Source organism: Chelonia mydas, chromosome 4 (genome assembly GCF_015237465.2).
Source record: "Chelonia mydas isolate rCheMyd1 chromosome 4, rCheMyd1.pri.v2, whole genome shotgun sequence".
Taxonomy (NCBI): domain Eukaryota; kingdom Metazoa; phylum Chordata; order Testudines; family Cheloniidae; genus Chelonia; species Chelonia mydas.
This window is the reverse complement of record NC_057852.1, coordinates 141,717,713-141,729,792: the sequence shown is the minus strand read 5'-3', so window position 1 is coordinate 141,729,792 and position 12,080 is coordinate 141,717,713. Positions and strand designations below refer to the sequence as shown.

Below are 12,080 nucleotides of genomic sequence, written 5' to 3'. Positions count from 1 at the left end.
AGGCTGTGCAGGATGGCTATACAAACCCACGCTGGAGAGTAAGAAGTTATGGAACATCCCTGACCAGACACCCCTGCAAAGCCTGCAAAAGCTGGAGGCTGGGCTGTAAAAAGGGGAGCAGAGCAGCTCAGAGGCAGGCAGTGGAACGGAGCAGGTGGCTGCTCTGAGGGGAAGTTACTGCCCAGGAGCTCACTGCCCGGCACCTGACAACACAGACCTGTGCAAACCCGTAGGGGAGAAGCAGGGGTCGGAGTGTGCGGGTCAGAGACTTGGCTGGAGTGAGCTACTCTGGGAAGCTGAAGGAGACTGGGGTAGGAAGTGTTTCAGGGGGTGGGGGAGCAGAGGGGGCAGCAGCTTGGCACCCCAAGATGTAGGGTGTAGCTGCCCACCACTGGGCCCTGGACTGGAGCCCAGTGGAGAGGGTGGGACCAGGCTCCCCTACTCCCTCCAAGAGGCAATACAACAGGAGCTTTCACCTTCAGTGAAAGGCTGGCTGGGAAAGACTGTGACTGGTCAACGGCCTAGCCCTCAAGCCTCTGTGCTAAGGGGAGGACTGGAAACCCTTGGGGCAGGGACGCCAAAGGACAGGGCTGAGCTTCAATGGGGAGATGTCCTGCCAGTGCTCACGTGACCACTCGGCAGCACTGTCAGTTGTTGTGCACCTTCTGCAGTGTGGTTTCTGAGAGCTACCAAAATCTGCAGCCTTTCCCAGATTAACCCCCTCCTGTCAGTGTAACACGCCACACATCCCAGTTGTTGTGGCTCCCTGGTCTCTTCCCATATCTGCCTCCCTCTGCCGGTGCTGCACCCAGCCCAGTGGGCCCTGATTCCCCGTTAGGCCCCTTGGATGTCACTACAGTACCAGCAACAACTCAGCCCGTGACCCCTCAATATTTCTGTGGCTCTTCTCTGAGCTCCAGACAGTTTGTCAGTAACTATCTCTCTGGCAATAAGATGCCCAGAGCTCAGCATCAGATCCCAGGTGGGGTTTCCCAGAGCTAGAGAGAAAAGGACAACCCCTCCCTGTTCCAGGCTGGGGCCGACTACACACACCACTCAGTGTGGCACGGGCCTATATCCTCACTGCTATATCTTCAGCTCCCTTGCCCACTCTTCCCCTGGCCTGCTCACCAGGCTTTGCCTGCTGAATCTGCACTTTCCAGTTCTCTCTTTCTAAGGGGGGTGGAAAGCGGCAGCTGTTTGGAATGGGGATATGGGATGTTCTTCCTGTAGGACAAAGAGGGCTGGCCCAGGAGAAGCTCTGCCAAGGCTGCCAAGGACCCTTCTTACCTTGATGACTTCTCCTCCATCCACCTTCATTAGCTTCTGGAGGTTTCCAGCCAGGAGGTTGGGCTTCGACCGCCACTTCAACAGCCCCAGCAGGTCAACTGCATGGAAACAAACTCATTCATTCAGTCAGTCCTTATTTTCTATCGACCTAGGCACTCACTGAGCCCTTTAGCTGCACCTCCAAGTCAGCCAGCCCTCCCTGTCCCCCAACCAGCCTCCCCCACTTCCACTGCCCAAGCCAGCATGAAGAGATTCAGAACTGAATCCTCTGCTGAAACAGAAAATGCTTCCTATGAGGAAAGGGGCTGAATGACCCTGGCAGGAGTGACTGTGGCATGATTCTCCACTCACTCCCACCTGCACCAGTCAGGAGTAATTCCACTGAAGTCAATGGAGTGCCAGTGGTGTGAGTGAAAGGAGAATTGGTCCCTGCTGGCTTTCACAGCTTCAATGCTATGTTAATATGAGATGTGGCATTTAATTTCTGCATATGTTACATGGGGAAAGAAAGGAAGGAAAAAAACAAAAGAAAAATCAAAAGTGGCGTGGTGGATTCCTTGAGTGACGGAGTCTCCTGAACGAGTGCAACTCCTGCTCCAATTCCCATCTGCTCACAGCTCAGAGGGAGCCAGGGTCAGCCTGCATGTCAATCAATTTATGCTATGGCCAGGTAGGCCTATGGCTGCCCTGAGAATATGATTGTTACACATCTATCTTTGCTTCCCTCCTCTCTTCTTGCACTGAGCTAAAGCTTCACACTTGGTCACAGAGTCCTAAATAGAGACTACCTGAAAAGCCATGACCTCAGCTGCAAGCACACAAAAGCACTACACATTCTAGGACAGGACCACTGTGAAAACTGAACAGAAAGTCTCCACTAGCTTCTGGGTCCTGTTGGGTCACTATGTTCTGTGGCCACACTCTGGAAGCAAACATCCAGACATACACCTTTCAACCGGCCAGTTTGAAAGATTAAAAATACTGACCTGTCAGGAATCAGGGCCTGCAGCAGAGCCAGTCTCCAGGTGGCCTCATCAGTATAGCTGGCCTGCAGCAGGCTGCCTGATTGGTCACGCCATATAATTAGCTGAAGGGGACAGTGGCCCAGTTTTTAAGCCAGCAGCAGCAGCTACCTGGCTGCTCAATGCTCACGCCTAACACTGTGCCTGCTCCTCTCTTACCTTGTTCCTGCTGCTCCTGCCTTGCCTCTGTCCTGCGCTGCCTTGAACTCCTTTTTGCCTGCCACCTGCTTGCTCCAGTTCCTGCTCTCCAGTTTGATTAATGATTCTGGTTTCTGGCTATTGACTCCAGCTTGACCCTGGGCTCTGATATCCTGTTCCTGACCTCCTGCTTGAACCTTGGCTCCAGCTTCTGACTACTGACTCTGGCTCTGACCCTTGTCCCTGGCTCGGATGCTTGGGTCCCAAAGCCTGCTCCAACCATTCGGTCTGATACCTGCTCTGACCACTAAGCTAGACCACCCTCATCCCAGTCACCTGAGAGATTGAACAGTCCTAAAAAATTACGACCAGGGGTCCTTGGCGCAAGCATGGACCCCATTAAGGCCCCAGCAGAACTGGTGATGCTGTCCAGAATGTGCAGAAGCAAGTAATTGTTCTGTAATCACAGAATTTGGCTTTGCAGGTGCCATTGCTCTGTTGGCTCCTCCAACTCCACCCCCACCCCAGAGCCGAATATTCTCCTGCCTGACAAATTTGATGGCGCACAGGACACGTTTTGGGTGTTCGCAAACGAACATCAGCTCCTGTTCTTACTATGCCCTCAATCATTCCCAATGGACCAGTCCTGTGTGGGGCTCATCTTAAGCTTGTTGACTGGGGAGGCCTGGGCCTGGGCTTCTCCCCTCCTGGAACAGTCCAGCCCCGTTTTGTGACAATTAGGGGAATTCATTCAAGCCACATCCATTATCTCTGATGATCCCAACTGTATACGGACCACTGAGACAATGCTTCAGGCCTTACAGCAGGGAAACAGACCCGTTGCCAAATATGCCACTTCATTTCATTGTTTGGTTTCTGACGTCGGGTGGAATGAGGCAGCACAGCACCAGCATTTCCACCTGGGATTAAATGATATAAAAGACAAGCTCACGCAGGCGGAGCCTCTGCCTCGTTTGAACTATCTGATTGACTTGTGCATCTGAATCGACAATTGCCTCATGAAGCGGCACCACAAGCGTACCTCAATTTTCCAGTTCATGACATCCCAGCCATGGGATTCTTCTATGGTACCCAGAAGTCACCTACTACAGGACAGGCCCAACAAAGAAAATAACAGAACGCCACAGCCGTCACCTTCAGCCCCCAACTAAAACCTCTCCAACGCATTATCAAGGATCTACAACCTATCCTGAAGGATGACCCAACACTCTCACAAATCTTGGGAGACAGGCCAGTCCTTGCCTACAGACAGCCCCCCAACCTGAAGCAAATACTCACCAGCAACTACACACCACACAACAGAACCACTAACCCAGGAACCTATCCTTGCAACAAAGCCTGTTGCCAACTGTGCCCACATATCTATTCAAGGGACACCATCATAGGCTAATCACATCAGCCACACTATCAGAGGCTCGTTCACCTGCACATCTACCAATGTGATATATGCCATCATGTGCCAGCAATGCCCCTCTGCCATGTACATTGGGCAAACTGGACAGTCTCTACGTAAAAGAATAAATGGACACAAATCAGATGTCAAGAATTATAACATTCATAAACCAGTCAGAGAACACTTCAATCTCTCTGGTCACTCGATTTCTGATCTCAAAGTGACTATCCTTCAACAAAAAAACTTCGAAAACAGACTCCAGCAAGAGACTGCTGAATTGGAATTAATTTGCAAATTGGATACAATTAACTTAGGCTTGAATAGAGACTGGGAGTAGAGTGGTTGAGTCATTATACTAAGTAAAACTATTTCCCCTTGTTTATTCCTCTCTTCCCCCCCCCCCCCCGCCCCCACTGTTCCTCAGATGTTCTTTTTAACTCCTGGAAATGTGCTGGAAATGGCCTACCTTGATTATCACTTCAAAAGGTTTTCTCTCCCCCCACCCCACTCTCCTGCTGGTAATAGCTCATCTTAAGTGATCACTCTCCTTACAATGTGTATTTTTTTCATGGTCTGTGTGTATATAAAATCTCCTCACTGGACTTCCCACTTTATGCATCCGATGAAGTGAGCTTTAGCTAACGAAAGCTTATGCTCAAATAAATTGGTTAGTCTCTAAGGTGCCACAAGCACTCCTTTTCTTTTTGCGAATACAGACTAACACGGCTGCTACTCTGAAACTTCTCTGGCATCAGAGCTCTAGCAAGCCAACCAGGTTTGTCCACAAGTCTCTGAATCTGAGACACGCTGATGTCCGGCATTAGGCTTGTGCTTATACTGTGGGAAACCCAGACATCTTGCCTTGACGTGTCTGGTGAAGACTTGGGCAGAACTGGGACCAGGAAACACCAGGTCCCGTGCTCCAAGGAATCAATCCAGACAGAGCTGGTCTTCTCTTTCCTTCAGTAGTTAATAGCACCCATGGGCCACAGTGGGCAGAGCAGGACCCCCAAGTCAGTTTCTGATGCAACTCCAAATACGTCTATAATTCAACTTCTGATAAGCTCAGAAATTCACCTAGAGACCCAAGCCAACTCAGGGGCCTCAGGTAATGTTAAGGACTTGAACCTTGCCATGGCCAATGCAGTTCCCACCAGATCTGATCGAGACTGTAGATGTGTCTCTTCTCTCCACAGAACAGTAACCCACCAGACCTTGCCACTAATGGTTATCACCCTTCGGCGCATCAGGAAACACTCCAATTTGGACTATTCTGGGCCCCCATGTGCGGTCATCCTAGGCATGTCCTGGCTAAACACCCATGACCCCCACATTCATTGGCAGGAAACCCTACACTTTAGCTCCCACTATGCCGATTATCCTGCCTCCCAGGACCTGAGAACCAGACCAGTGTGCTCTGTGGTTCATGTCACACACTGCAAGACCCTGATCATCAAGGAACAAGACCGCTAGGACCCTGACCGTCCCCTACAGCTCCATTTGCTGTGGCCGAGATCCCGCACAAATATTGTGACTTTGCCAATGTTTTTTGAGAAGAGGAAGGCAGACATCCTGCCCTCACATGGGACTTTTGATTGCCTGATCAATCTCCAGCCTAAAGCCAAGATCCCATTTGGTCAGATATATGCCCTCTTTGAACCTGAACTTCAGGCTATCCACATATACTTGTAGGAGAACATTCAGAAGGGTGTCATTCACCTGTCCACATCCCCAGAGGGCTCTCCAAACTTTATTGTCAAGAAGAAGCTTTGCAGCTATGTATTGACTATGTGGCCCTGAACAAGCTAACTGTATGAAACCACTTCCACTTATAAATGAGCTCTTAGACTGGCTATGGGCAGCCCGTATTTTCATGAAGTTAGACATGAGTGGGGCCTATAACATGGTGCACGCGCATGAGGGAGATGAGTGGAAGACCATCTTTCACACTCTATATGGCTTCTACAAATATCTATTCATGCCGTTCAGCCTAAGCAATGCCCCAGCAACATAGGAGCATATGTGGGATGATCTTTGTTCAGTACCACCCCTCCCGCCCCTTCTAAAATACTAATTAGGTAAAAATTTGTAACCACACGTCCCCTGGGCGCACTTGTAAGACATGTGACTCCTTCGAGGGAAAAGGGTGCAAGAATCAAGCAAAGTAAATTACCGTTGGGGGGATTCCTTAATTGACGCTTGGAGAAGCAACGCTGCCGGACAGAGCAGCCAAACCTCTGCTCCGTGGGCTCGAGGAGGACTGTGAACCAGAGGGGTTGTCTCAAGGCAGCTGAGGCCTGGCCTCGAGGGAATCCGAGACAGACCAGAGGGCTGAAAAGATCAGACCAGGAGGAAAGAAGCCGTCTATAAAATTGGTAACCACCTTCTCTGTTTGCCAAGCAGGAACTATGTGATGCTAGCGCAGGACCTGTTTGTGTATGTTTGTGAAAGAGAGACTTGTTAAGAGGAATGTATAGCTGTTAATGTATAGCACTTATGTCTAACATAAAGGAGTTATGTGCTTAATATAACCCTTTGCCATTTATGTAATTCCTTCTCAATAAACTGCTGTGTACTGAAGACAATTACTGTGGACCTTTTTCACTGGTATGGCAGTAATCTGCTCCACCGGGAGCCAGTAAAGATCCATTTCAGGGGTAGTAGCACCCCGTGTTGTCAACAGTGATTGTCATGGTCGGAGTTCTTTGTAGAAATGGGACTCCTGAACAGACGTTCTTTGGTTGTGTCCACCATTTTAGGGACTCTTTGCCCCTGCGTGGCATTGTAACACATCCGTTTAAGTTGTGCCTGTGCAGGATGTACACTGTTCGAAGCCAGGCCTGTAGGCATCTCATGTGAAATCTGATGTGTTTGGTAACAAATGCTGTTGCTGACATATGCCCCAAGAGCTGTAAATCTGTTCTGGCTGATGTTTATGGGCTGTTGATCAATGTCTAAATTAAATTGACTAGTGTGATGAAGCATTGCTGAGGTAGCGTTGCTGCTGCTGTTGAACAGTTGGGACAGGCTCCTATGAATTCCAGTTTCTGGACGGGAATCGCTGTAGACTTTTGCACATTTATCTATAACCCTAGGCTCGTGCAAACGGTTATCATACTGTGTGGCGTTTATTGCTTCTTGTTGTGTTGGTGCCTAACGGAAGTTACTAGATCGCAGGCCCTGGTTCTCATGGGAGACTTCAATCACCCTGATATCTGCTGGGAGAGCAATACAGCGGTGCACAGACAATCCAGGAAGTTTTGGGAAAGTGTAGGGGGCAATTTCCTGGTGCAAGTGCTGGAGGAACCAACTAGGGGCAGAGCTCTTCTTGACCTGCTGCTCACAAACCGGGAAGAATTAGTAGGGGAAGCAAAAGTGGATAGGAACCTGGGAGGCAGTGACCATGAGATGGTCGAGTTCAGGATCCTGACATAGGGAAGAAAGGAGAGCAGCAGAATATGGACCCTGGACTTCAGAAAAGCAGACTTTGACTCCCTCAGGGAACTGATGGGCAGGATCCCCTGGGAGAATAACATGAGGGGGAAAGGAGTCCAGGAGAGCTGGCTGTATTTTAAAGCATGTATTTTAAGGTCAGGCTTGACAAAGCCCTGGCTGGGATGATTTAGTTGGGGATTGGTCCTGCTTTGAGCAGGGACTTGGACTAGATGACCTCCTGAGGTCCCTCCCAACCCTGATATTCTATGATTCTATGAATCCTTATTGAGGTTACAGGGACAAACCATCCCGATGTGTAGAAAGGATAGTAAATATGGCAGGCGACCAGCTTGGCTTAACAGTAAAATCCTTGCTGATCTTAAACACAAAAAGGAAGCTTACAAGAAGTGGAAGATTGGACAAATGACCAGGGAAGAGTATAAAAATATTGCTCGGGAATGCAGGAGTGAAATCAGGAAGGCCAAATCACACCTGGAGTTGCAGCTAGCAAGAGATCTTAAGAGTAACAAGAAGGGTTTCTTCAGGTATGTTAGCAACAAGAAGAAAGTCAAGGAAAGTGTGGGCCCCTTACTGAATGAGGGAGGCAACCTAGTGATAGAGGATGTGGATAAAGCTAATGTACTCAATGCTTTTTTTGCCTCTGTCTTCATGAACAAGGTCAGCTCCCAGACTACTGCACTGGGCAGCACAGCATGGGGAGGAGGTGACCAGCCCTCTGTGAAGAAAGAAGTGGTTCGGGACTATTTAGAAAAGCTGGACGAGCACAAGTCCATGGGGCCGGATGCGCTGCATCTGAGAGTGCTAAAGGAGTTGGCGGATGTGATTGCAGAGCCATTGGCCATTATCTTTGAAAACTCATGGCGATTGGGGGAGGTCCCAGACGACTGGAAAAAGGCTAATGTAGTGCCCATCTTTAAAAAAGGGAAGAAGGAGGATCCGGAGAATTACAGGCCAGTCAGACTCACCTCAGTCCCTGGAAAAATCATGGAGCTGGTCCTGAAGGAATCAATTCTGAAGCACTTAGAGGAGAGGAAAGTGATCAGGAACAGTCAGCATGGATTCAACAAGGGCAAGTCATGCCTGACTAATCTAATTGCCTTCTATGACAAGATAACTGGCTCTGTGGATGTGGGGAAAGCAGTGGACGTGTTGTTCCTTGACTTTAGCAAAGCTTTTGACACGGTCTCCCACGGTATTCTTGCCAGCAAGTTAAAGAAGTATGGGCTGGATGAATGGACTATAAGGTGGATAGAAAGCTGGCTAGATTGTCAGGCTCAACGGGTAGTGATCAATGGCTCCATGTCTAGTTGGCAGCCAGTATCAAGTGGAGTGCCCCAAGGGTCAGTCCTGGGGCTGGTTTTGTTCAATATCTTCATTAATGATCTGGAGGATGGTGTGGATTGCACCCTCAGCAAGTTTGCTGATGACACTAAACTGGGAGGCCAGGTAGATATGCTGGAGGGTAGGGATAGGATACAGAGGGACCTAGACAAATTAGAGGATTGGGCCAAAAGAAATCTGATGAGGTTCAACAAGGACAAGTGCAGAATCCTGCACTTAGGACAGAAGAATCCAATGCACCGCTACAGACTAGGGACCGAATGGCTAGGCAACAGTTCTGCAGAAAAGGGCGTAGGGGTTACAGTGGACGACAAGCTGGATATGACTCAACAGTGTGCCCTTGTTGCCAAGAAGGCCAATGGCTTTTTGGGCTGTATAAGTAGGGGCATTGCCAGCAGATCGAGGGACGTGATCGTTCCCCTCTATTCGACATTGGTGAGGCCTCATCTGGAGTACTGTGTCCACTTTTGGGCCCCACACTACAAGACGGATGTGAAAAAATTGGAAAACATCCAGCAGAGGGCAACAAAAATGATGAGGGGACTGGAACACATGACTTATGAGGAGAGGCTGAGGGAACTGGGATTGTTTAGTCTGTGGAAGAGAAGAATGAGGGGGGATTTGATAGCTGCTTTCAACACCCTGAAAGGGGGTTCCAAAGAGGATGGATCTAGACTGTTCTCAGTGGTAGCAGATGACAGAACGAGGAGTAATGGTCTCAAGTTGCAGTGGGGGAGATTTAGGCTGGATATTAGGAAAAACTTTTTCACTAGGAGGGTGGTGAAGCACTGGAATGCATTACCTAGGGAGGTGGTGGAATCTCCTTCCTTAGAAGTTTTTAAGGTCAGGCTTGACAAAGCCCTGGCTGGGATCATTTAGTTGGGGATTGGTCCTGCTTTGAGCAGGGGGTTGGACTAGATGACCTCCTGAGGTCCCTTCCAACCCTGATATTCTAGGATTCTATGATTCTATGAGGTAATCATCCAAGGTAATCATGACTCCGTGTCTGTGGAGGTGTGCCACCATGACAGCTGGAACTTTGGAGAAAACCCTTGGGGTGGTGGACAAGCCAAAGGCTAGTACTTTGTATTGGAAGTGTTGTTTCCCTAGGGTGGACCTCAAGAGTATTCTGTGTGATGGGTGGATGGTAATGTGGAAATACGCCTCCTGCAGGTCGAGGGCCAAAAGCCAGTCCCTCTTTTCTAACACTGGAATTATGGTTGATACCGTCACCATCTTGAAATGTTGGGTTTTTACAAATTTGTTGAGTTTCCTTAGATCCAATAAGGGTCTCCATCTGCCTGTCTTTTTCTGCGTGAGAAAATAATTTGAATAGAACCTTTTCCCTCTGTGCTGAGTTGGTATACGTTCCACTGCACCTAGACAAATGTTATTTACTTCCTGTTGCAACAGTGACTCGTGAGAGGGGTCCCTGAAGAGGGACGGGGAGGGAGGGTGGGTGAGATGAAGATAAAGGGGATGAAGTAACCAGTTTGGATCATTTCTAAAACTCATCTGTCTGTCGAGATGCTGCACCAAACTAGGTGAAAAGGTGACAATCTCCGAATGGTCGGGAGGTAGTTTCTGTTTCTAGCATTAGAATAAGCGGTTGTCTCGTGCCCTCAACCACACCTTAAAAATTGCTGTCTAGTTTTGGATTGTTGGGACGTTGAAGGTTTGTTTTTTGGCTGTCAACATCTGGTTTGCCTTTGCTTGCGGCATTGTTCATACTGTCTATTTTGTGCATATGGTGGTGATTGGAATCTCTGGATATAAAACCTGCCCTGTTTCTTTTTATTTGCAGGTGTGTAGATACCCAGGGATTTCAAGGTTACCCTTGAGTCTTTAAGGGTGTGGAAAGATTCATCCGTTTTGGCTGCAAATAATTTTGGGTCTTCGAAGGGTAAGTCCTCAACTGTTGCCTGGACCTCCCTGGGGGACCCCGAGAGATAGAGCCAGGATCCCCGGCACATAACCACAGATGTTGCGATAGATCATGCTGCCATGTCTGTGGAGTCAAGAGAGGCCTGCAAGGCCATCCTGGTGATGAGATATCCTTCAGCTATATTCGCTTTAAATTGTTCTTTTTTATCATCAGGCAAATTGTGAATAAATTCTGACATTTTCGAAAAGATGGAGTGCATGTGTTTCACCAGGAGAGCTGCACAATTAGCTATGTGGAACTGAAGTGTTGCAGAGGAATAGGCCTAGCAGCCTACGAAATCCAACCTCTTCCAATCTTTGTTGTATGGGGTTATTCCAGAGTTGTGTTGTTTTCCCCTCTCGTTTACAGCCTCCACCACTAGTGAATTGGTGTGGGGTGTGTAAATAAAAACTCAGCCCCCTTAGATGGCACATAATATTTTTTGTCCTATTTTTTGCATGATGTGGGAGCTGTTGCTGGTGTCTGCCAGATGGTTTTTGCAGGCCCCATAATAGCATCATCAATCAGTAAAGCTATCTTTGCTGATGGAAATGACTGGACTATGTCCAATAGCTTATGCTGAGATTCAGGTACCTGTTTTAAAGAAATGTCTAATGATTCTGCTACCTGAAAGGCCTTAAAATCATCCCCAGTTGTGGGGGCATTATGGTTTCGTCTGGTGACGAAGATGAGAGGTGTGCAGGTGGTGAGGCTTCCTGATCAGATATGTCCTCAGTTTCCTCCGTCACTTCCTCTTGTGTTTCGGAGGATGCTGGGATAGGTGGTAATAGGGATTGTGCGGCTCTCAATCTTGGTGGGCGAGGAGGCCTGCAGTGGTGGGCCCTGTACATTGCCCACAGATTTCAGTAAGGCCAGTTCGGTGGGAAAGGCATGTGGGGTGGTGCCTATGGGTGCCCATACCAAGCACGTGCCTCTGCAGATGGGTGACATGCTCGTAGCTGAGATGGTCCAGATTGCAGTGAGGAGTGACGAGGAGTATATATCACTGCATCATCCTCCTCTTCGTCATCACTGGAGGGAGGGGGAGCTGATCCAGATGGAGTATTCAAGTGGCTCAGTACTAATCTGGATGGAGTACCTTCGGTACCAAGTAGAGGGAATTCAGGTGTTGAAGAGATTATTAGGTCTGCATGTCTTGTGAATTGTTGTGGAACCGTGGACTTTGGTACTGGGGATTGCATTACTGGCAGCCCAGGAATGTGAATTGTAGTCGCTGGTGTCAAGGGCTTTGAGCTGAGTGGCATAGGTACAGCAAGTGGCACCACTGTGCCGCTTGGTTCCGAGTTTCTTTCGGCTCTGCGGATGCCAAGGTGGAGGGTTTCACTTTGCTCTGTGAGCATCCGTTCGAGCTTGCCCTCATAAGGTTTATCACTCTCCAGTAGGGCATCAAGACATCTAAAGTGGACACTCCTCGAAAAAGAAGCTTTGTTCCTACTATTAAAATTTAACGATGCTTGGTTTCAGAAGGCTGTCT

General features: G+C 48.7%; 1 protein-coding gene across 1 annotated transcript in view; it reads right to left on the bottom strand.

Moving 5' to 3' along the window:
• The window catches only part of LOC102937744 (dedicator of cytokinesis protein 2), a 326,706-nt gene that overhangs the window by 208,276 nt on the left and 106,350 nt on the right, over positions 1-12,080 (bottom strand). The window contains 1 exon segment of the mRNA XM_043545086.1: positions 1,291-1,388. Coding sequence (XP_043401021.1) covers positions 1,291-1,388 — 98 coding nt within the window.